Source organism: Primulina huaijiensis, chromosome 1 (genome assembly GCF_012295235.1).
Source record: "Primulina huaijiensis isolate GDHJ02 chromosome 1, ASM1229523v2, whole genome shotgun sequence".
Lineage (NCBI taxonomy): Eukaryota > Viridiplantae > Streptophyta > Magnoliopsida > Lamiales > Gesneriaceae > Primulina > Primulina huaijiensis.
The window spans coordinates 25,712,529-25,733,158 of NC_133306.1; the positions used below are offsets into that span (position 1 = coordinate 25,712,529).

The window sequence follows — 20,630 nt, forward strand, 5'->3', positions numbered from 1 at the left end:
TAATATCTAAGTTCTAAAATCTAAAATAATTTTTTTTAAGAATCTAAATTCCACAAAAAAAAAAAAAAAAAAAACCAATTTGGAGACATTTAAAAGTGGCATCTTTACTTGTTAGCAGCTTGTCTTTTTTTTAAAAAAAAAAAAATTATATACAAGTATAATACTGTTTCATACACAAATATATAATGTAACCGCCCGTACTATTAACGAAACTTGAATGCGGACCCGAAATTTTCTTATCTCGAGCAAATAAAATACAAATAAACAACTAAATAAATTAGAAAAACTAGTTGTTATCAGCAAAATTCGAACTCAACCTTAATAATTGAGCCCAGCAGCTTGTCTTCTATGTTTATTACCGAATATTTACTCTCCATAATGCGTAGTTGAAAATTAAACATTAAAACAATATATAATCAATTATGAAGCCTTTCATCACAACCTATGTCAATCAATCTTACAGCACTCTCCAGTTCAAGAATATACAATGTGAAAATTAAAAAATCATTAGTCAATCCAAATGAACAAACAATGCTAAAAGAAACATGAACCGTGATTCTTTCTTCATGCACTACCAAAACTTTCCTCACACACAAAAGGAGAAAAACGAGAATATAAATGGAACTGAAGGCGACTTGACGCCAGCTTTTCTTTGTTGTCGAGTCTTGCTGAACGGCTCAATACATGAATAATTGGGGTTCAAGAATGGTGCGCCACAAGACAGCGACTTGGCTCTTTGGATGTGAGAAATCAAAGCAATCAGGAGACAAATTTCGGAGTTCTGGACATGGTTCAGGCGACACATTGAAAGACCGGCCCATGACGTTGGAACATAGCCAAGATTCGTTCGTGTCGGAACCAACAGAGAAAGAAACATTTGACAGACAAATTGAAGTGAAAGGAGATTCATCAATCCCAGAAAAAATCCCAGAAATAGTAATATTTACACCAATTATGTCTTCAAATGTAATGTCACTGACCACTGGCAGTTCATGAGGATCAAATTTGTCATCTGGATGAAACTTACTTTGACCTGTTGCTCTGATTCCTTGTTGCACATTTTCGAAATACACATCAGATACAAAAATGTCTTTTACATATCCACCTCTTCCCTTTGCGGTCTTTATCTCGATCCCTATAACAGAGTCCTGGACAGAAAGATGCTCCACTAGTATATTGGAAACCCCACCAGACATCTGGCTACCAAAGGCTATACCTGAGCCGGAAGAAGATCGCAAAAGACACCTTCGAATATGGACATTAGATGTTGGTTTTCCAAATGATATTCCATATTCATCCCAACCACTTTTAAGGGAAACAGCATCATACCCAATGCTGATGCTGCTGTTTTCGATGCAAATATACTGGGAAGAATCTGAAATTTGCATATTTTGTGCTTTATGATTGTGAAAAAACACCATATGAACAACGAAATCTCACAAACTCTTAATATTTGATACAATGTAAAGAGTTCACAAATTTTACTGTGTTTTTTTTTTTTTTTTTTGGGGTGGGGTGGTCTTTGTGTTTTATGTTCAATCATAAAATATAGGCAAAAACAAGGAACTTTAATATGTGAAAGTTAAATAAGAATACGAGTCAACAGGCCGACCTGGGACAATTCCACTAGTATATGGAGAGTCAGGAGGAGCATAAACTGTAATGTTCTGAACAAGAAAGTTACTGCATCATGGAATGTAAAACCGGAAAAATAGTTAATACATGCCAAAATTAATATTTTCTTGTGTTAGCACAGAAAAGAAATCGAAACTTGGGAGAAGTTAAGCAATCAACCTGCAATAAGCTGGGTGTATGTTCCAAGCAGGGGCATTTAAGAAGGTTAAGTTTGATACGACGACAGTGTTTGAGCCAATAAACTCTACTAGATGCGGTCGACTGTGATTCAAGGATAGGGTATTCAGCAGTTGCCACCAAATCGAACCCTGTCCATCTATGGTTCCATTATTCCCTGAATAATAAGTAAAACATGTATCCCATGAGAATGTAATACTGTGTGAAAACTAAACAAGTTGCTATAGGACATATACTACCCGTTATAACCACATCAGTTAAATTATATCCCGCGATCAGGCTTCGATATCTTGTACCAGGAACGTCAAGACCTTGACCATAAGAAGGTAAGGGCTCAACCAAAGCCCAATTATTATAATCCTGCAAAAATAACGATAAAACATGTAAAGTACGGGTCTTTGCAGTAATATTAAGTGAAAAAAAGGAAAATTAACAATGGCCATTCCAGCCTAAGAGTCTTGTATTCTTCTGAAAAAGGTGATTAAATTTTTCATATTGCAAGTATAACCTGAGAACCAAGAATAGTTGCGCCTTTTTCAAGGAAAAGAGTAAGATGGCTGGTAAGATTGATGCATCCAATGAGCCACTTTCCTGCTGGAACATAAAGTTGGGCACCGCCCTTGTCTGCAAAGGACTTGAGATAGAATATGGCATTCTGAAATGCTACTGTATTTGAAGTTTTCCCATCGCCAATTGCTCCAAACTCTGAGACCGACACACTGTGCGGTCTGGGCTTTAAAGGCCTAACCGACTCACATTCTCCATTGTATTGCGTGGCACAACTCGAGGCCAGCAGCAGAAGCGAAACTATCTGGGAAGAAAGAAAACAAAATGAATCATTACACGAACAGGATACTAAAACCTTGAATCACACTTTAAACTCTGGATACAAATAACATAAAACTTTTGCAAGATTTCATTACACAATCTATGATTATAGAACCAGTTAAGAACTCGCTTGCCCACAGGAAAACAGAGACAAATCAATCAGTTCACTGCCGAGGCTCAGTTTCCTGTCTAAAATAAAAAAATCCAGAGACCTAGAAACCAAGAACAAAAAAATTCAAGTCCTGTACACATAGAAACACCAAGTTAAGTGATACCCCACTCAGCTGAGGTGAGGATGAAAACAACCTTAACTTGCATAAGCCAACAAGTTTACATTTCATCAAAAAAAAAAAACCAAAAAGAAAACCGAGACTACAGTTCGACGCTTAAGATTTTTTTCAACAAAGAAGTAAAATTTCACACTTTATGAAGGATTCAAACTAAATTCAACAAGTTCATTGCTTTTTCTGGTTGCAAAAACAGATACCCAGAAAGGGAAAAAATCAAAATCAAGAAACACTCAGCAAATTACGTCGACAAATTAAACAAAAATGAGAACGTACTTACTAGCCTCTTCATGCCTCTATTCCTCAGTTCCAGATTGACATCCATCCCTTGAAGAAAAATCTTTGACTATCAACCACTTGAAAAGAAAAAGGAGGAGAAATCAATAATGAAAAGGGAGCGTAATTAAATGAGTAGGAGTGGCAATTAAGAAGAAAAGTTAAAAATTGGACCCAAAAATAATCAAGAAACGTATCTTCTCCCACAGAGGAGTACTGAAAAAAAATTATTGTGTATTCTCAGTGAAGAAATTGGATTTCTTTCCGCTGATATGAAGAATATATTTGGAAAGTTTGTATGAATAACAGTTAAATCAATTTAATGACACAATTAGGCCCATTAATCACTCCCGTGATTTTTCAAGTTCAACGGATGTTCGCCGACATTAATATAACCCAACAGTTCTCTAACATATGACATTATCTTGGCGAACATATATGTTCGCGTATGCGTTACTATATAAATTTTTATATACATATATACGTAATAAGAAGACAGAGGAAAAGTTTATAGTCTGATGTAATTAGTATGTCTTAAGCACGATCAGAACAAATAAACACGTAATTATGGAGGACGGAATATGGTTTTATGCATGGGAATTGTGGGGAATTATTGTCGTTTATTTTTCTTATTTCTAATTATTATTTATTAAGCACACCCCTTTTCAAAATAATATGACGAAGCCTTGGAAAAAATGAAAAATATATTATAAAATAATTCCTAGAGGAGATTTACGAAGAATTGATGCATTATATATATATTCTAGATGAAATCTTGAGACATAACGGTGACCGTAAATAGATTTCGAGGTTACTTGTAAAATCTAATTTTTGTGTGCATAAAATTTGTGAGGATAATAATTCATGATATAATATTTACATTTAGATTTCAATAAAACGATAAATTAATATCGATAAGACGACTAAAAATAATAATATTTTTAGATTGTTAAATATCTACGAAAGTGATTGGCGTTTATACATTCATATGTATTATCGTTCTCGATATTCAGAACCCGATAAACATAGTTTTACACCTTTTCCGTTGTTTTCTAGATCATTTTTGACACTCTTTCACTTAGTTGTTGGTGATTTGTTTTCGAAATCTTACAAATTGGATTTAGAATTCTTGTTGTCCGTACCAGTTGGGGGTAGCTCCCCAAAGATAACGTCCAAATTGCATGTGATTTAGATTTGCTTAAAATTGATGATGAAGTATCCGAAATAGTGGGCTGGCATCACTTAGTTTGCCAATAACAAGACAAAGGACGGGGCCCATAACAGATTTGGGCCTGGCATCGGGCCCACTTATTTGTTATGAGTGTATTTGTTGTCCTTTCGTGGGCCCAATCTCCAGTTGAATCTGACAACCATTATACGTAATAAATCACACATTTTGTACATAATTATATTTATTTGCCAAAAATATTATTTATTTTGTAAAAATATGAAAACACATATACATACTTTTAATCTATATGAAAACATGTAAATAAAATTTTTTAAAAATTGTTCAAGAACTCTGAATTAAACTATTATAGAAAAAATAAAATAATTTTTTTTATGCGAAAAGTAAAATTGTTCGATACTTGGTCTTGAGGCATTGGGGGTATTTTTGGCATTACGTTATAAGATATCCCACCCTCGATAATAATATATACAATAAATAATTTTTTATATTGCAAACTACTACATATTTTGACAAAATTAATTCGGACAAGTAGGTATTTGTTCAATAGTAATAATATATACTAACATAACCTCACGTGATAAACGAGTATAAAAAATATTCCAAAAAATTATATATTTTTATTTCAAATAATTAGTTATTTGTACTCTCTATAAAAATTTATAGAAAAAATTCGGAAAATTTTGATTATAAATATTTCGAATTAATAATATATACATAAAATCAGATATTATATCTATATAATATAAGGATAATTTTGATCAAAAAATGTGAAATTTTTATGATAAATATTTCCAATTACTAATTAATATGTACATAAAATTAAATCAATATATATATATAATATAAGGATAATTTTGATGTTCCCTAAAAAAATATTATATATAGTAAGATATTATCTATAATGCATGAGAAGCTTAACTACTTTTGATATCATTATTTAGAAAGTGTTCGAAGAATTTTTGTTTATTTTAAATTGTTTTTTTTTTTAAAAATAACAACAATATCCTTAACTTATATAATATTTATTTTTATAATTATACTCAAATCGCCGGTATATTTATTTCATTATTATTATTATTATTTTTACAATTTGAATTTTGTATCAAAATTATTATTTTTATAATATAAATACGTAAAAATTTATATAAAATTAACTAAAAAAATTAAAATTTTTTTATATAAATGTACAAAATATGTATAAAAAATTATTCAAATGCATTATATATTTTTAAAAAATTAATAATTCAATTCGAAAATTTTTTAAAACTCATATATAAATAAAATTTAAAATTTTGAAAAAATCTCGAAAATATTTATAGAAATTGAGAATTATAGAATATAATAAATTTTTTAAAGATACAAATATCAAATTATAACTTTAAAATATTTTCTGGTTCAGAATATGATTATTATCTTAAGCTCCATCTTTCCCTCATTTCCCGAAAACATTTTATCATATCACCATCTACGGAATCGAGATTATGGCATAAATGCGCGGAAAAACAGTCTAGAAAACGTGCCGATATGATTTTTACTTTGGCCTTAAATCCTCTTTACTCGAGATTTGAACAAAAACTTGAGGCATAAAATAGAAAAATTTATTGCAAGGGGCATGCCAAAAGGGAAAAGACCCAGGAATTATGAAGATTTTAAAACAAATATTAAATAAATTAAACAAGAACAATCAGAACAAAAAGCGCACGCCTTTATTAAAAAACAGATGCAAGTGTAAACTTCAAAGTCATCAATCCTTTTGTGATGAAACATTGTACAAATATAAAGAAGTATTTTAGAGTTCCTCTCACCAAACAAGTGATAACGACTAAAAATGAACCAAGATACGAATACTGGAGAGTCAAACTAAGAACACGTATAGACACCTATCCCCGACATCAAACGCCTGATCACTTTTTCGACTTCTTAGTTCCCCTACATCACATACGTTTCTCAAACTCATTAGCTCCCACAAGTCCAACAAGTATTAAAATTGCAGATTACGAAAGACAATATGAGTCACTTACTGAGTCGTTTGAGAGGGTGCAGGAGCGGCTGTTGCAGATTGGGTTACTTTCTCTCCAGGTCCCTATAATAGTGAAAAGTGGAACAAATGTTTGGGTAACAAATACATCAAAGGAAGGGAAAGAACATCTTTCGTTAAATCTAAGACAAACACACACCCTAAGCACATCAAAGAAACAACTTGAAACAGATAAAATGGGTTGCAGATTTGCCTTTACTAGCTCGTATTTCCTACAGCCCATTAAAAATTTTTACGGCAAAACAAGTGGGTTTGTAAAAATCATGAGAAATTGCCCAGGTACGCACAGTACCACTGATCCCATTCCACAATTTAAACAAAATTTTATCATAAGTAATACCTTGGCTAGTCTTTCCTCTCTCCTTGCAAATTTTCTTTCCCTGCTAGCCTTATTCTTTGCTCTCTTAGCTTCGAACTGGTCAGACAACGTTTTCTCTCTAGCCTTCTCTGCCTTAGACTTGTGGATGCTCTCCATCAAGACTCTTTTGTTCTTGAAAACATTACCCTTAACCTTCATGTACATATCATGGTACATGTGCTTGTCAATTTTCTTTGCTTCCCTATACTTGCGAAGCAGGCGTCTGAGCACTCTCATTCTCCGCATCCAGAGAACTTTAGTGGGCAGTCTAGCTTCCCTTGTACCCTTGCGTTTACCTGAAATTGTTCGAAACCAATCCAATAAAGAAGGCTCAGAGTCATCTACTTTCAGTGGGTAGCTAAGTTGGCAACCAAGCTACAAAAAAAAGCTCTTCATCATGGCAATATCAGAACCTAAAATAATTCATAAACTTTTGCCAATAGATAGGTAACCCTTTAGCTACTTTTATGTGACTAAAAAACAGTCATCGTAAAACGAGTTGTAGAGAAGTCTGCGTAACACTCTAACCCACCACACCACAATGTCATAAGCTTACAACTACATGACCGAAAAAAATTGACATATATTCAAATGACAAGAAGAGGCCATCGGCAAAAATGATAAGGAGCAAAAAAAGTCTGAGCCGATTTAAAAGAAGAATTCCCACATTATAGTGCATTCCAAAAATCAGAAAAAGATACCATATCCGGAATGACGTCCCTTTCTTTTGGCCTCTTTCATTCGGCGTGCACGTGATCGCGAGTGAATCTTAGTTGGCTTCTTGATAATGAAACCGTCCTTGACCAACTTCCTGATATTTTGCCCTACAAAAGGAATAAAGAGTAAGGATAGCACATTTGTAACAATAAAAACAGCCAAAAATAGAGACACTTCGTTGCAAACATGGAATGTATAACAGAGACAATAAGACTGCATGCATACTTGATTGCATTTAAACTGCACTCATAAACCCATATGAACTATAGTATATAATCATTAAGCAATCAAAAATATATCTCAACAAGAAACCAAACCTCTCATTCTTACTTCTAACCCCACTTCTTGGACAGTTCATCAATAAAAAAATAAAAAAATGGAACATGCTAAGCTGAAATGAGGAGTTCAGTAAGCTTAAAATATTAATCTGTCATACAGTCATGATGAATTCAAACAATACAGCTCATACTAAAACCCACAAGAAACAATAAGAAACCCCATTTTTCTTCATTACATCAGGCAATAACAAAAAGCACCATTAGAATCTCAATTACATGATCAGCAGTAACGAACAAAATAACTCCCAAAGAATCAGCACAGAATCCACACAAACTTGTGCTAAGAAATGCGAGTATAAAATAGAAGGGAGCGTACGCGAGTTAGCCATGGAGATTTCATTGCCTTCATTGGGATCAAGCCAAACTTTTCCCTTGCCGCACTTCAGCACGCTAGCGGCAAGCCGCTTCTGTAGCTTCAGCGACACCATTTACTCACCCACCTTCGCCAGTTGCGCGATTAGAATCTGAGGCTTTTATAGGTCACACGATTTTGCCCTAGGGTTTATGTTTGGGCTTTGGACTCGGCAGTGGCGTGAACCTTGGGCTTTCTCTTCTGTTACTGGATCCATTTGGGCCTTCTTTTATTGGGTTAAAAATCTTGTAAATTGTAATAATTTAATTTGACACATAGTAATGTAATCATTTGATGGAATTTAATGTATTCAAGTTATTTATTAATTTACAGGTATTAATTTGCATTATATATTAAATGTTGTTAATTTTAAATATATTAAATGCATGATAAGAAATAATGCGAATAAAATCAAAATAAATATTCTTAATTCGCATTATATATTAAATATTGTTAATTTTAAATATATTAAATACATGATAAGAAATAATGCTGAATAAAATCAAAAAAAATATTCTGAGAATATTTATGAATATTATTTTACTGAAAAGAAATAAGGGGGTGGGCATAGAATGTTGGAGATGTATTGCCAAATGGCACAAAAGCAAGTTTATGGGAATACAATAAACAAAAGCAGCGAATTTGGCATCTTGGGAACCTCAGCACCCATAAACAATCAATCTCCCAAGGACACGAACCCAACCAAAGCATCATTATTTTGATCTACTCATTGTATTTTGGACCCCAGGCTTGACTTTTCTGGTGATTCACAAATTTAAAATTGTCGAATGATTTATAAAACTCGGGAAAGCGTCAACCTTTTTTGTCACTTCTGTCACTCTCTTGAATTCCCTTCACCTGAAGAGTCTGGAGAATTCGTAGAGATTTGGAGGATTTTGTAGTGCAGAGTTTGTATTGCAATGGCGGGCACGAAACTGGAAAGATTACCTAGCATGAGGGAGACAGTTGACGACACTCTTAGCGCTCACCGCAACGAACTTGTCTCCCTTTTTTCACGGTATTGTTGTGATCATGTTGGTTTAGCACTTTATGGATTTTTCCCTTTTGGTCATGAGAAATATAGTCCCAGATTTCCTTGAAATTGATTAGAATTAAGATAGGAAAATGCGTCAAGAAATGAAGTTTGATTACTTTATGGTCGACTATTTCTTGGGACTTATTATTACGTATCTGATATGGTTTCTGTCGGTGTAAGATATGTGGCGCAGGGGAAAACTATATTGCAGCCTCGTCACCTGATTGATGAGCTAGAAAACATCGCCAGTGAGGATGCTTCAATGCAGAAACTCAGCGATGGCCCTTTCATTGAAGTCTTGAAGTCTGCTCAGGTTGGTTTCAAGTTTACTTCCAGTTTTGGTTTAGCCCTGAATGCTAGCAAGAACGTGTGGTTAATTGAAACATGAATGTGTTTTCTGATGGGTATTCATTGAAGTTTTGGTTTATAGAAAGTGGTCGAAGGAATGGTATATTCCCATAATCACACTGTTATTTCTGCACTTTTAATCTCTGAACTCAGCTTTAGGATAGGGCATCTAAGTGACTTCTTTTACTGCTTTATTTTGAGCTTTTGAAAAGATGTGAGCTACACCGGGTGGAAATAAAATCCTGTGCTACTATTTGTGTAGCAAAATGCACATGGGCATTATTGACCCATAATTTTCATTATTGGACAAATAAATCTTGCATATAACTGAAATGGTCATATCATGTATATTTGTGTAGCAGGAAGAGCAAATGATTTCATTTCTGAGGGATAGATGGTGAACCTTCATTGATTTACCTAAAATACCCTCATTATCTTTAATTTCAGAGTAAAAAATAATAATTATGCTTAAAATTATTCAATATGCTGTAGAGGGAGAGTTTGTCATGGCGTTGTGTAGGCCATAGATGATATGAATTTATTGATTAAACTATCTTAAACTATTTCAGTTACTTCTTCATTACATACTGTGGCATGATTTTCTGACTGATAAATATTGTGGATCTCCTTCAAGCATTTGCTACATAATTGACTACAGGAAGCTATAGTTATACCACCTTTTGTTGGTATAGCCATTCGACCAAGGCCTGGTGTTTGGGAATATATCCGTGTTAATGTGTATGAACTTAGTGTGGAGCAGCTGACCGTGTCCGAATATTTACACTTCAAAGAACAACTTGTGGATGGGAAGTAAGTGGCTTCTTTTGTGTTTTATTTCTTTATGAGTAATTTTCTGATCTTATAATGATAGTCGTTTCCTAAATGTTGTAGGCAAGATGATCCGTATGTTCTTGAGCTGGACTTTGAGCCATTCAATGCAACATTTCCTCGCCCAACTCGATCATCAGCTATTGGAAACGGGGTCCAATTCCTCAATCGTCATCTCTCATCACTCCTGTTTCGCAACAAAGAATCCCTTGAACCCTTGCTAGATTTTCTCCGCGTACACAACCATAAAGGCCATGTAAGTTCAAACATAAGAAAATCCCCCCAGCTCAGCTGTATGATCTTTTTCTTTGAATGCTAAAAAAAAAAAGTTGTCCCAATTTTTTTTTAATAAAAAAAACAGTTTGTTCCTTTTTTGGAAGAGAGAATATGTTCTAGCTATAGCTAATCTGATGTTTCATGCGCGAAGGCGATGATGTTGAATGATCGGATACAAGGCATATCCAAGCTCGAGTCTGCGCTGGCCAAGGCAGAGGGTCGTGTTTCTAAGCTACGTCCAGATACACCCTATTCTGAGTTTGAATATGAGTGAGTTTCTGTATATGCATTTGCTTTCAACAAGATACATACTAATAGGCCCAAACACAGGAACTCAATACAATTTAGGGAGTGAAACTGAAATTTTAAAACAAATCAAATCTTAACTTGTTCTGGGATGGTATCCACCCCTTAGCCCCTCTGGATCCACCCCTGCATAGAAGACTTGTTCATGATGTTAGCTATTTGATCCAGATTGCAAGGACTGGGTTTTGAGAGAGGTTGGGGCGACACTGCCGAACGGGCCTTGGAGATGATGCGGCTCCTCTCAGACATCCTTCATGCTCCTGATCCATCTACTGTTGAAAAATTTCTTGGTAGAATACCCATGGTGTTTAATGTAGTCATATTGTCGATACATGGCTACTTTGGCCAAGCAAATGTTTTGGGCTTGCCCGACACGGGTGGTCAGGTAATCAGTTTTTATATTTTTAATATGCAATGTCAGTGATGGAATTATGTTGTTCCTACATTCTTTCTTATTTTGTGTTTTATGCAGATTGTGTATATATTAGATCAAGTACGTGCCTTGGAGAGTGAGATGCTCCAAAGAATAAGACTGCGAGGGCTAGATATCACTCCAAGAATTCTTATTGTATGCTCATCTGACTTCATCAGGTTGCCTTTGTTCTAATGGTTTCGGGTTTGATTTATCTAGCTTAGATCGCCCTCTCTTATTTTCAGGTTACCCGATTAATACCCGATGCTAAAGGTACCACGTGCAACCAACGATTAGAAAAGATCGTCGGATGCGAGTATTCACATATCCTCCGTGTTCCTTTTAGAACTGAGAATGGCATTCTTAACCAATGGATCTCAAGGTTCGATGTCTGGCCCTACCTCGAAAAGTTTACTGAGGTACGAGGATTCTTCCTGGCTTACTTGCAAAGATGATCAGAATATTTCCTTTTGTTACTGTAAATCATAAAGAACTACAGAAAGAATACTTTGCTCAGAAAATTATCTCGCTCATGAAATAGATATCTTTTAATTCGGATGACCTTAATGAGTATTATGTTATATGGATTTAATGTGACCTGGGAATTCAGCAACTTAATCTTCAATTAATGATCAGGATTCAGCACATGAAATTGTGGCAGAGTTGCAGGGTTTACCGAATCTAATTGTTGGAAACTATAGTGATGGAAACCTGGTGGCATCTCTTTTATCGTATAAGATGGGAATCACGCAGGTGAAAATTGAAGTTTTATCTTGAATAGTTTCTTTGATGTGGATCTTCATGGTAAAAAATTTTATTCTTCGCATTTCAGTGCACTATTGCCCATGCTCTGGAGAAAACCAAATATCCAGATTCTGATATATATTGGCAAAAGTTTGAGGACAAATACCACTTCTCGTCTCAGTTCACTGCTGATATACTAGCCATGAATAATTCGGATTTTATTATCGCCAGTACATACCAAGAGATCGCTGGAACGTATGTGAAAAAATTTCACTTTTATTGATCGTGATTGATGAATCTTTGCACATTTGACATTTAGTTTTTTTTTCATAAAACATTTGATGTTTTGTTTTAAGTAGATTATTATTTCAACTAATGCTTCTGTTTTTTTGTTTTGCAGGAACAATACTGTTGGTCAGTATGAGCATCACACGGCATTCACTATGCCAGGTCTATACCGAGTTGTTCATGGTATTGATGTTTTTGATCCCAAGTTCAACATAGTTTCTCCCGCAGCAGATGATACCATTTACTTTCCAAATTCCGAAAAGGAAAAAAGACTTACGTGTTTTCATCAATCACTCGAAAAGTTGCTGCATGATCCCGAGCAGAATGACGAGCATGTGTAAGTTAACTAAACTTCTCTTTTCTTGAAAGATTTATCGAATTTGGAATGAGAAATGCAGCATTATTATTTATTTTCCATTATACTGAAACAGTGGCACATTGAAAGATCCATCAAAGCCTATAATCTTCTCCATGGCGAGGCTTGACAAGGTTAAAAACATCTCGGGATTGGTAGAGCTGTATGCTAAGAACGACAAGCTAAGAGAATTGGCTAATCTCGTGGTGATTGCGGGATACCTTAATGTGAAACAGTCGAGTGATAGAGAAGAAATATCAGAAATCGAGAAGATGCATGATCTTATGAAGCAGTACCATTTAGAGGGTCAGGTGCGATGGATAACCTCACAAACAAATAGAGCACGGAATGGTGAACTCTACCGTTATATAGCTGATAAAAGAGGGATTTTTGTTCAGGCAAGATTCATCTTAATCTGCTGTAATCTCATCCCATAATGAGCGTCATACTTACATTGTTCCTTTCTTTTATAGCCTGCATTATATGAAGCATTCGGGCTTACAGTTATTGAGGCAATGACCTGTGGTCTTCCAACATTTGCAACATGCCATGGTGGCCCGTTAGAAATTATTGAACATGGTAAATCTGGATTTCATATCGACCCATATCATCCTGAAAAGGCTTCAGCCCTCATGGCAGAGTTCTTTAAAAATTGCAATGAAGATTCCAACTATTGGGCCAATATATCTGATGCAGGCCTTCAAAGAATTCGAGAAAGGTATGCACTTTGTACAACGCAATAATATAGTCATTTGCAGATTTAGCACGGTCTAATATTTTTCTAAACTGCGAGTTTTGCCATCGACTGGCCCCCTCTCTCCAGAACTCCGTGGTTCACTCGACTATTATCATGCTTCTTGTCTTTCTTTCGATACCCGGATGCATTTGAAATTTAAGCGCGACGATGTTAGCCCTTCTTGGTTCTTTGTTTGTTGAAGGTACACATGGAAGATTTACTCAGAAAGGCTGTTGACGTTGGCGGGAGTATACAGTTTCTGGAGATATGTGTCGAAGCTTGAGAGGCGCGAAACTCGTCGATATCTTGAGATGTTCTACATTCTCAAATTCCGTAACTTGGTGAGTCTCTAACGAATATGATTCATTTATGCATAGAAAAAAAACATGTTATTTTCGAATTAAAGTTATTTGTTAATGTTGATCATTAACTCTCCTGCGCAGGTGAAATCTGTTCCTTTGGCTGCTGAAGAGTCGAAGTAGAAGAACGCAAATTCTTGCCACTGATCCATAGCAAGCTTAAATTGTACGTTCTAGTTATTAAATCAAAAATAAAATTGCTTGCTACTTGAATTGTGTTAAAATGTCCGTTTGGACAAATAAATTAGAAAGATCATGTATTCAAAACTTTGGTTGATAAGAAATTATGCATGTATATATTCCTATGCTCTTCTTTGACTTCCGTTTATTATCAAATTATTGGGAGATAGAAAAAGCAAAAGCATTAGTTCCCCTCTGTCATCCTTTTTCTTCAGAAATCCGAATCTGCAATGGGATTTGGTCCTTTGATACAAGCATGCTTCTTCGACTAATGTTTCAAATTAGTATATTATATCAATCTATTATCTAAAATTTCATTTTATTTATACTTATTTCAAATCAATAAATGGAATATGGCTGGCTGGCTGGCTATATTGTTTTATAAATTATTTTTAAAAAATAAAAAATAGTCGGAATTAAAATGTACAAAACTCCCCCTCACAAGTCTTTTTAGTCATAATCAAGCCACTGACACCGTCCAGCTTTATTGACCACGTGACGCACATCACGTGCCGTATTGTATCGGTATCATTCATTACCCGCCAAATTCTTTATCAACGGTCAAATGTTGGGCCCCCGGCCAACGGTCAGCCCTGTTTTATTTTATTTTGAGACAGTATTTTACTTTATTGGATCTTATTTTTTATATATTAAAATTAAATTTTTAAGCTTTTCCTTAAAATTTGATTGGGTTAATATCTCTGGTCAAATTTGCATAATCACAAGCCTCGGGTGTTTTTAATCAAAATGACGTCATTTTTTAAATTCAAATATCTTTAGGAATATAGACCGAAATACACCAAATTAATTAGAATAATTTGTCTTTTAAAAACCATTTTGAAATAAACGATGAAGCAGGAGATTAGGAGCCATATATTTTTTTTTATTTCGTAGATTTTTAGGTTTTTTTTTTTTAAAAAAAAAAAAAAAAACATGTCGAAGTATATTTTTTCGAGATTCAAAAACATTCTTAGTCAAAGGAAGGCGTACTATGTTTCGAGAAAAAGCAAAAATGGTCCAAAATATACGCCATGATTATACGAGGACTTGGATGATAAATTTTATTGCTATTACTATAGCGATAGATATAAAAGCCTAATGCTTTGTAGCTTTTCTAAAAGTGGAAACATAATTACCAATTTGGTGTGGCGAAACTCCCGGATATTATTATATACCAAAAAAATGGGTGACTTTCTTCCGTAAATTTCATGGCGTACAAAATTATTTATTTATATACCAAAAGTGTGACTTTTTTCCATAAATTTCATTGCATGTAGGGATTAAGATATGATAATAAAGTGGAACTGAATTGCGACACAAATGGTTCAAAATAATTACAATTTTGTTATGTTTCCGAATCTTGATCACAAGAGCATACTATGTTTTATGGAGATAATTTTGGTGGGGATTTAATGGCCAAATTTTATCCATATTATAGTTTGTTAAGTAGCAAAGATAAAAGCGAGCCAAAACCATAATCTCAATTAAAGTCAAAATATAATCTCAATATTCGATTTTAGACTTACTTTTATCAGAGAGTTTTGAGTGTTAAATCTCTCAATTTTAATGACAATTCCCAAAGCAAGAAAATGCAGAACAAAACATACCCAAAAGCAGCTCGGTCACCAATGCAAGCAAAACATGTATATTAATTATATCGAATTCCGTGACCGTCAGACAATGCGCCGTCTCGGGCACGACATTCATTCCACACGGCAAACTTTCAACATAAACGAACAACTTTTGATAGAAATACACACTAGAATATTACAATTAGTAGTGATTAATAACATGATAATTATAATAAAGTAGTAAAAAGGACCCCACATGCCTAATAAATGTGAGAATAGTGAATTTGGATGCTTTCTTTGATCCTTATATCTGGCCATATGAGTGTGCAAGATAAGCCAAGGCTCCAACTAATGGTGCATTGATGTAAGTGGCGGGTTCGGATTGCTCGTAATCTGACCGTTGATCTGGGAACCTATCGTTTTGATCCGGGCCACCCACGACTGCTCCGACCAAGATATTCGGGTTCGGGGACTGAGAACTCATGACACTGAACCCGGATGAGCATTGGATTTTCGTTGGGTGTGCACTGATGGAAGGGAGAGAGGATCCCCTGTGGTGAATCCTTAGAGGATACCTTGGACCGTAGCCCACCATGTAGGACATTTTCAAAGGGTTGTCTCCTAGTAAGTAGTCCACCTGCACAAAGTCCACATGCCAAGAATGTATGAACATGGATCTGAACAGAAGCTTTTATCAATGATTTGAAGTATTTTTGTAATATATTTAGTGTCAGGACAAATTTCACAACCTGTTTCTTGGCCAAAGCTCTGAGTTTATTTGGTGATATAATGGTTCCGCCACAATTCACCACTTTTTGAGCAGATGTCAGGTATTTAGCATATGTCACAAGTAGGAAAGATGTGGATGTTACATACTGCATGTTACCATCGCTCATCTTGAACAGAAGACCACCTAATAAACATGAAGTATTTCATTAATCACCAACGATTCAATCAAGGACGATTCAAGAAAATGGTGGGTTTTTTTTTTTTTATAAGAAAATGAACCTGGGGTGTACTGAGAAGTGGAATAAGGGTTCCCTGGAAAAACGGAGCAAATGAAGTTATCTGCATGGCTTTTGTAATCATGCAGAGGTTGAAAGTTTTGGACAAGAAATGCCTGGAAATTGCGCAACATAGACATTGTAAGAATAATCAAATCAAATGATTATGTAAAATGAATGGTAATAAAGAAATTATTGGTTGAAAAAGGTGAATGTTCAAGGAAGACCTTAGAAAGAAGAATTCTGGCACCAACATGTTTGTTGTCCCACCCAAATGTGCTATCGGATTCATCAGCTCCAAGGGTCTGCCCATTGGCTTGAATGTAGCTCAGATAATTTGGATTTCTGGTAGCTTTATGCAACCAAGCAGCACCCCATAGTAGCTCATCCTTCAGTCCATTCAAATAGATAAAAAAGTTCACTTTTATCATTTTCAACTCACATTAAGAAGAGGAAAGGAATTATTTACTATTGGCTCTAGTGCCAAAGAGCTTCTTGCTTGGTCCCCCTCAACCAAGAAGAGATACGCTGCGGGATAGGCAGATTGCTTACCCATCAATAGACCCATTCAGACTCGACCGAGGATTAGTCCGGGCCACGAGACAAAAGGGTCAATTATGAAGAAACTAAAGATTTTTCTTTTTACCTGGTACCCAGAAAAATCACAGTAGTAGGGACACACAAATTGTCTCAGGCCATTACTGTAGACACCTCTGTACTTGTCAGCAAACTCAAACACCTAGTATAAACCAACGGTAAGAACAGCGGATCAGATTCAAACCTTTAACTACAGAGAACATATTCAAAATTTCTTAACATTTTATACCCCCATTGCCCTTCTGGCAAGAATCCTTGAATAGTTAGGGTCACTTTTTCGGAAAACTAAGGAAGCAGCTGCAAGAGCTGCGGCTGTTTCAGCGGCAACCTCCGTGCCTGGAGTGTTTTTGTCTATCTTAAAAACACTTCTTGGAGTGTCCATATCCTCTGGCCTCTCCCAGCAAGCGTGATCTTTCCCTGCATCTCCAACCTGCAAAAAATGTAATACAATGTACAGAATCAAGAATCCCATTTCACCCCCACCATTTATTTAGTTTTCGCTCAACTTTCCCCCATTTTTCTAACAAAAGATGTGGAATGTTGAGAAGGAAGAGAAAAAACCTGAACATAAATGGTGCCTGGATGAGCTGTGGCTTTGAGGAGATAATCTGTGGCCCAGCGGATGGCTTCTTTGGCATTCTGCAGCTCTCCTTTCATAAGCCCACCAAACTCGATCACACTCCATGAAAGAATAGTGGTGGTGAAGGCCATTGGGAAACCGAACTTCACATTGTCCCCTGCATCATAGTACCCTCCCACCAAATCAACCTGCATTTCACATTTAAACCCAAACCAACCTCAATTCTTTTCATTGCAACGCAAAATAATCAGAAACAAAACCAAACCCTCTTCAAATATTTCATCTTTCAGCCATAATACGAACCTTGCACCCATTATAAGAGAAAACACACCTCCGACATGAAATATCCAAGAAAATCTACACACTTCGAGATGAAAAAAAAGAAGAAACAAATAGAAAACAGCAAACATACATGCATTGCAGCACCATCCGAAAGGCCAGAGCTTTTTCTCCAGGTGATTCTCTGGTTTGGGGGGAGTCTCCCCGACCTCTGGCCCTCAAAAAACAAGATAGATTTCGTGAGAGCATCTCTGTAATTGTGAGAAGCATAGCGAGGGTGACGATGGCCACTGAAAGGATACTGCCTCACAGGGTAGTAAGCATCGCAGAGAAATTGCAGAGAGCAAACTAGAACACCCAAGAAAATCGAAGTAACGAAAAAAGTGGGAAAACAAGAAGCCATTTTGTGCCAACCAACCAACCGTCAACACTCGCAGTGGAACCAGCCAGTATATTTATAAAGCGAAAATATGACTCTTGCTCTTACTAGCTTAATTAATGGGTTGGTTTATGGGGTCAAAAATAATATTTTTTTTGAAAGAAGGGTGAAAAGAATTATTCAAACATATTAATTTTGTTTTCCATTCTAATATCAGTATCACTCTAATTGATGTTAAATTATATATTTTTAGAGTTTTTAAAATATCTCTTATGTTAATATTCAATATTTAAAAATATAAAATACCTTAAATCAAAGTTAAGAAAGAATTCCTCGAACATTTTGTAAGGATGCGAGGGTATTTATTAATTGGAGGATTTGGGATTACTTGGGCAACGGTAAGAATGAACATGACCTATCACGTGAAGTGGCATTGTTTCCTTGGATTGGACAGTAGAAGTTACTTTGTAATAAATCTTCTTTCCTTTCACCCGTCAACGTATTACAACAACTGTTGTTTGCATACTCTAATTACGATGAGAGGGAGGAAGGTTTATATTTAGTAGATAGTTATTAATTTTTTATTAAAAAAACATAAATTGTATAAAATAAAAATTATTAAGCGATTTATAATTAATATGGTAATATCTATTAAGTAATAACATTAGGATGCACATTATAAATTTCAATTTCTGTGAAACTATATATGTATATATGTCTATGTATGTATAGTATAGCAGCCGTATCTTTCTATATAAACTATATTATAACTTTTAAAATTTATATTAATATAGGGTCATGTATAACAGTATAATATGAACTGAAAATGAATTAAGTAAGAAATAACGTGTTGTCGGTTAAAGGGTTTGATAACGAGCATGGGACGGGTCTGGCAAGTGTCATATTTGAGTTCAATAAATGATCGGTCTCAACTTAGGAAGAAGAACTCCGTAGTGGTAGAGGAAGTGGGGAACTGGATCGAAAAAAATAGTTACTCAAAAAACAGTCAAAAGCAATCCATACATGTGCACTTTCATCAAGAAATTCACTTGCCATCGGATCGAAGTAGATTGGATCATTTGAGTCGAACTTAGGACATCAAATTATATATTGCATTCTATTGTTTTTATAAGTTTTCATCAATGAGTGTTTAAATATGCGGCGTAGAGATGCAGGTAGTTCAAATGATCATGTGAAGAGATCAAAAATAGTGAGCATTAAAGAGAAATTTTTTCTACATACAAAGTAAGTATAATTGCAATAAATAATTTAAGATTTTTTAAAATGATACTCTGATAGTCTTAAGACTAAAGGGTTGTAGACTTGTAGTCTCAACAAAAAAAAATCCAGCTAGATTCCGACATTGATTGAACAATATGTTGAATTTTTCATCAATAAAGAAACAATTTTAGCGTCAGGCTGAAGATGATCTTAAAATATAATAACTCAGCTTCATAAAAACTTGATAATTATAACTCAGAATGAAAAGTTGGTAGTAATCAATTAAAATAATTCCGAAAATCAAGTGCACCTGTTCATAAATGATAATAGAATTAAATAAAGGCAATGATATTCATGATATTATTCATCAAAAACCTTACATTCATGTGTTATATACATGCTTTGTTAACAAGCTTTAATGAATTAACATATGGTGAACAAGTTGATCGAATAAAGCGGCGGAGATGTTGAATCCGTCGTGCTTTTGTGAACCATTAATTCGATAATAAACATAGTCTATCATATGCAATTCATGAAAAATATGAGCTTTATACATATACATATACACACACGAGCTTTTGGATTGGTATATCAATATAAATTGAATGGCAACCGAGGCCAACTCTTCTAGCTAGTGCCTTGGCAAACTTGGAGACATCCCGAGCTGCCAACATAACATGATGTAATTGTTTTTTTAAGAAAAAAATCGCAAATTTGGTCGTTTATATTTTTTTCCCTTACAAAGTTATAATATATTGTTAAATTTTAGTTGTATTTCGTTATATTTAATTTTTTGGCCATTTTTTAGTTTTTTCCCCGCAAAGTGCTGATAAGGTGGCATTGACACGTGCTTGGTAACACCTTACATGGAAAAAGCATTAAAATTGAGAGAACAAATTACCAAAATAAATAAAGACACACCGAATGGGATTC

At 34.8% G+C, this 20,630-nt stretch overlaps 4 protein-coding genes across 4 annotated transcripts; 1 reads left to right on the top strand and 3 right to left on the bottom strand.

Annotated features, from left to right (window-relative positions):
- Positions 1 to 413: 413 nt before the first annotated feature.
- On the bottom strand, positions 414 to 3,581 carry LOC140989221 (probable polygalacturonase). Its single transcript, XM_073458372.1, has 6 exons — positions 3,208 to 3,581; positions 2,321 to 2,623; positions 2,052 to 2,172; positions 1,795 to 1,969; positions 1,613 to 1,683; positions 414 to 1,375 (listed from the first exon to the last, which is right to left on the bottom strand). Exons 1-6 carry the CDS (start codon positions 3,250 to 3,252, stop codon positions 678 to 680), a joined length of 1,413 nt encoding a protein of 470 aa, XP_073314473.1. The 5' UTR covers positions 3,253 to 3,581; the 3' UTR covers positions 414 to 677.
- Positions 3,582 to 6,082: 2,501 nt separating this feature from the next.
- Positions 6,083 to 8,414, bottom strand: LOC140989228 (large ribosomal subunit protein eL19y-like). The gene is made up of 5 exons (XM_073458380.1): positions 8,163 to 8,414; positions 7,493 to 7,615; positions 6,774 to 7,087; positions 6,417 to 6,478; positions 6,083 to 6,324 (listed from the first exon to the last, which is right to left on the bottom strand). Exons 1-5 carry the CDS (start codon positions 8,272 to 8,274, stop codon positions 6,300 to 6,302), a joined length of 636 nt encoding a protein of 211 aa, XP_073314481.1. The 5' UTR covers positions 8,275 to 8,414; the 3' UTR covers positions 6,083 to 6,299.
- Positions 8,415 to 8,996: 582 nt separating this feature from the next.
- On the top strand, positions 8,997 to 14,204 carry LOC140989235 (sucrose synthase 2-like). Its single transcript, XM_073458393.1, has 15 exons — positions 8,997 to 9,216; positions 9,415 to 9,547; positions 10,241 to 10,392; positions 10,474 to 10,666; positions 10,838 to 10,956; positions 11,161 to 11,377; positions 11,465 to 11,560; positions 11,650 to 11,823; positions 12,041 to 12,157; positions 12,237 to 12,403; positions 12,549 to 12,773; positions 12,868 to 13,189; positions 13,265 to 13,509; positions 13,730 to 13,868; positions 13,971 to 14,204. The coding sequence occupies exons 1-15, from the start codon at positions 9,119 to 9,121 to the stop codon at positions 14,007 to 14,009; spliced, it is 2,436 nt and encodes an 811-aa protein (XP_073314494.1). The 5' UTR covers positions 8,997 to 9,118; the 3' UTR covers positions 14,010 to 14,204.
- Positions 14,205 to 15,670: 1,466 nt separating this feature from the next.
- LOC140989247 (endoglucanase 17-like) lies at positions 15,671 to 18,561 on the bottom strand. The gene is made up of 8 exons (XM_073458417.1): positions 18,231 to 18,561; positions 17,800 to 18,006; positions 17,468 to 17,668; positions 17,288 to 17,380; positions 16,869 to 17,030; positions 16,646 to 16,757; positions 16,387 to 16,550; positions 15,671 to 16,274 (listed from the first exon to the last, which is right to left on the bottom strand). The coding sequence occupies exons 1-8, from the start codon at positions 18,498 to 18,500 to the stop codon at positions 15,942 to 15,944; spliced, it is 1,542 nt and encodes a 513-aa protein (XP_073314518.1). The 5' UTR covers positions 18,501 to 18,561; the 3' UTR covers positions 15,671 to 15,941.
- Between the last annotated feature and the right edge of the window lie 2,069 nt (positions 18,562 to 20,630).

What these genes read in the sequence shown, in the direction of transcription:
- LOC140989221 (XM_073458372.1), bottom strand. Translation starts at nt 3,252, where the DNA reads ATGGATGTCAATCTGGAACTGAGGAATAGAGGCATGAAGAGGCTA. An exon ending in ATAGAGGCATGAAGAGGCTA is followed by an intron (nt 2,624 to 3,207) that starts GTAAGTACGTTC and finishes CTTTCTTCCCAG; the next exon opens with ATAGTTTCGCTTCTGCTGCT. An exon ending in AACTGATGTGGTTATAACGG is followed by an intron (nt 1,970 to 2,051) that starts GTAGTATATGTC and finishes CTTATTATTCAG; the next exon opens with GGAATAATGGAACCATAGAT.
- LOC140989228 (XM_073458380.1), bottom strand. Translation starts at nt 8,274, where the DNA reads ATGGTGTCGCTGAAGCTACAGAAGCGGCTTGCCGCTAGCGTGCTGAAG. An exon ending in AATCTCCATGGCTAACTCGC is followed by an intron (nt 7,616 to 8,162) that starts GTACGCTCCCTT and finishes TTCCTTTTGTAG; the next exon opens with GGCAAAATATCAGGAAGTTG. An exon ending in GCACCCTCTCAAACGACTCA is followed by an intron (nt 6,325 to 6,416) that starts GTAAGTGACTCA and finishes TATGTGATGTAG; the next exon opens with GGGAACTAAGAAGTCGAAAA.
- LOC140989235 (XM_073458393.1), top strand. Translation starts at nt 9,119, where the DNA reads ATGGCGGGCACGAAACTGGAAAGATTACCTAGCATGAGGGAGACAGTT. An exon ending in TACCAAGAGATCGCTGGAAC is followed by an intron (nt 12,404 to 12,548) that starts GTATGTGAAAAA and finishes TTTGTTTTGCAG; the next exon opens with GAACAATACTGTTGGTCAGT. An exon ending in TTCTCAAATTCCGTAACTTG is followed by an intron (nt 13,869 to 13,970) that starts GTGAGTCTCTAA and finishes TCTCCTGCGCAG; the next exon opens with GTGAAATCTGTTCCTTTGGC.
- LOC140989247 (XM_073458417.1), bottom strand. Translation starts at nt 18,500, where the DNA reads ATGGCTTCTTGTTTTCCCACTTTTTTCGTTACTTCGATTTTCTTGGGT. An exon ending in CGGATGGTGCTGCAATGCAT is followed by an intron (nt 18,007 to 18,230) that starts GTATGTTTGCTG and finishes TGTGAAATGCAG; the next exon opens with GTTGATTTGGTGGGAGGGTA. An exon ending in CAGGCACCATTTATGTTCAG is followed by an intron (nt 17,669 to 17,799) that starts GTTTTTTCTCTT and finishes CATTTTTTGCAG; the next exon opens with GTTGGAGATGCAGGGAAAGA.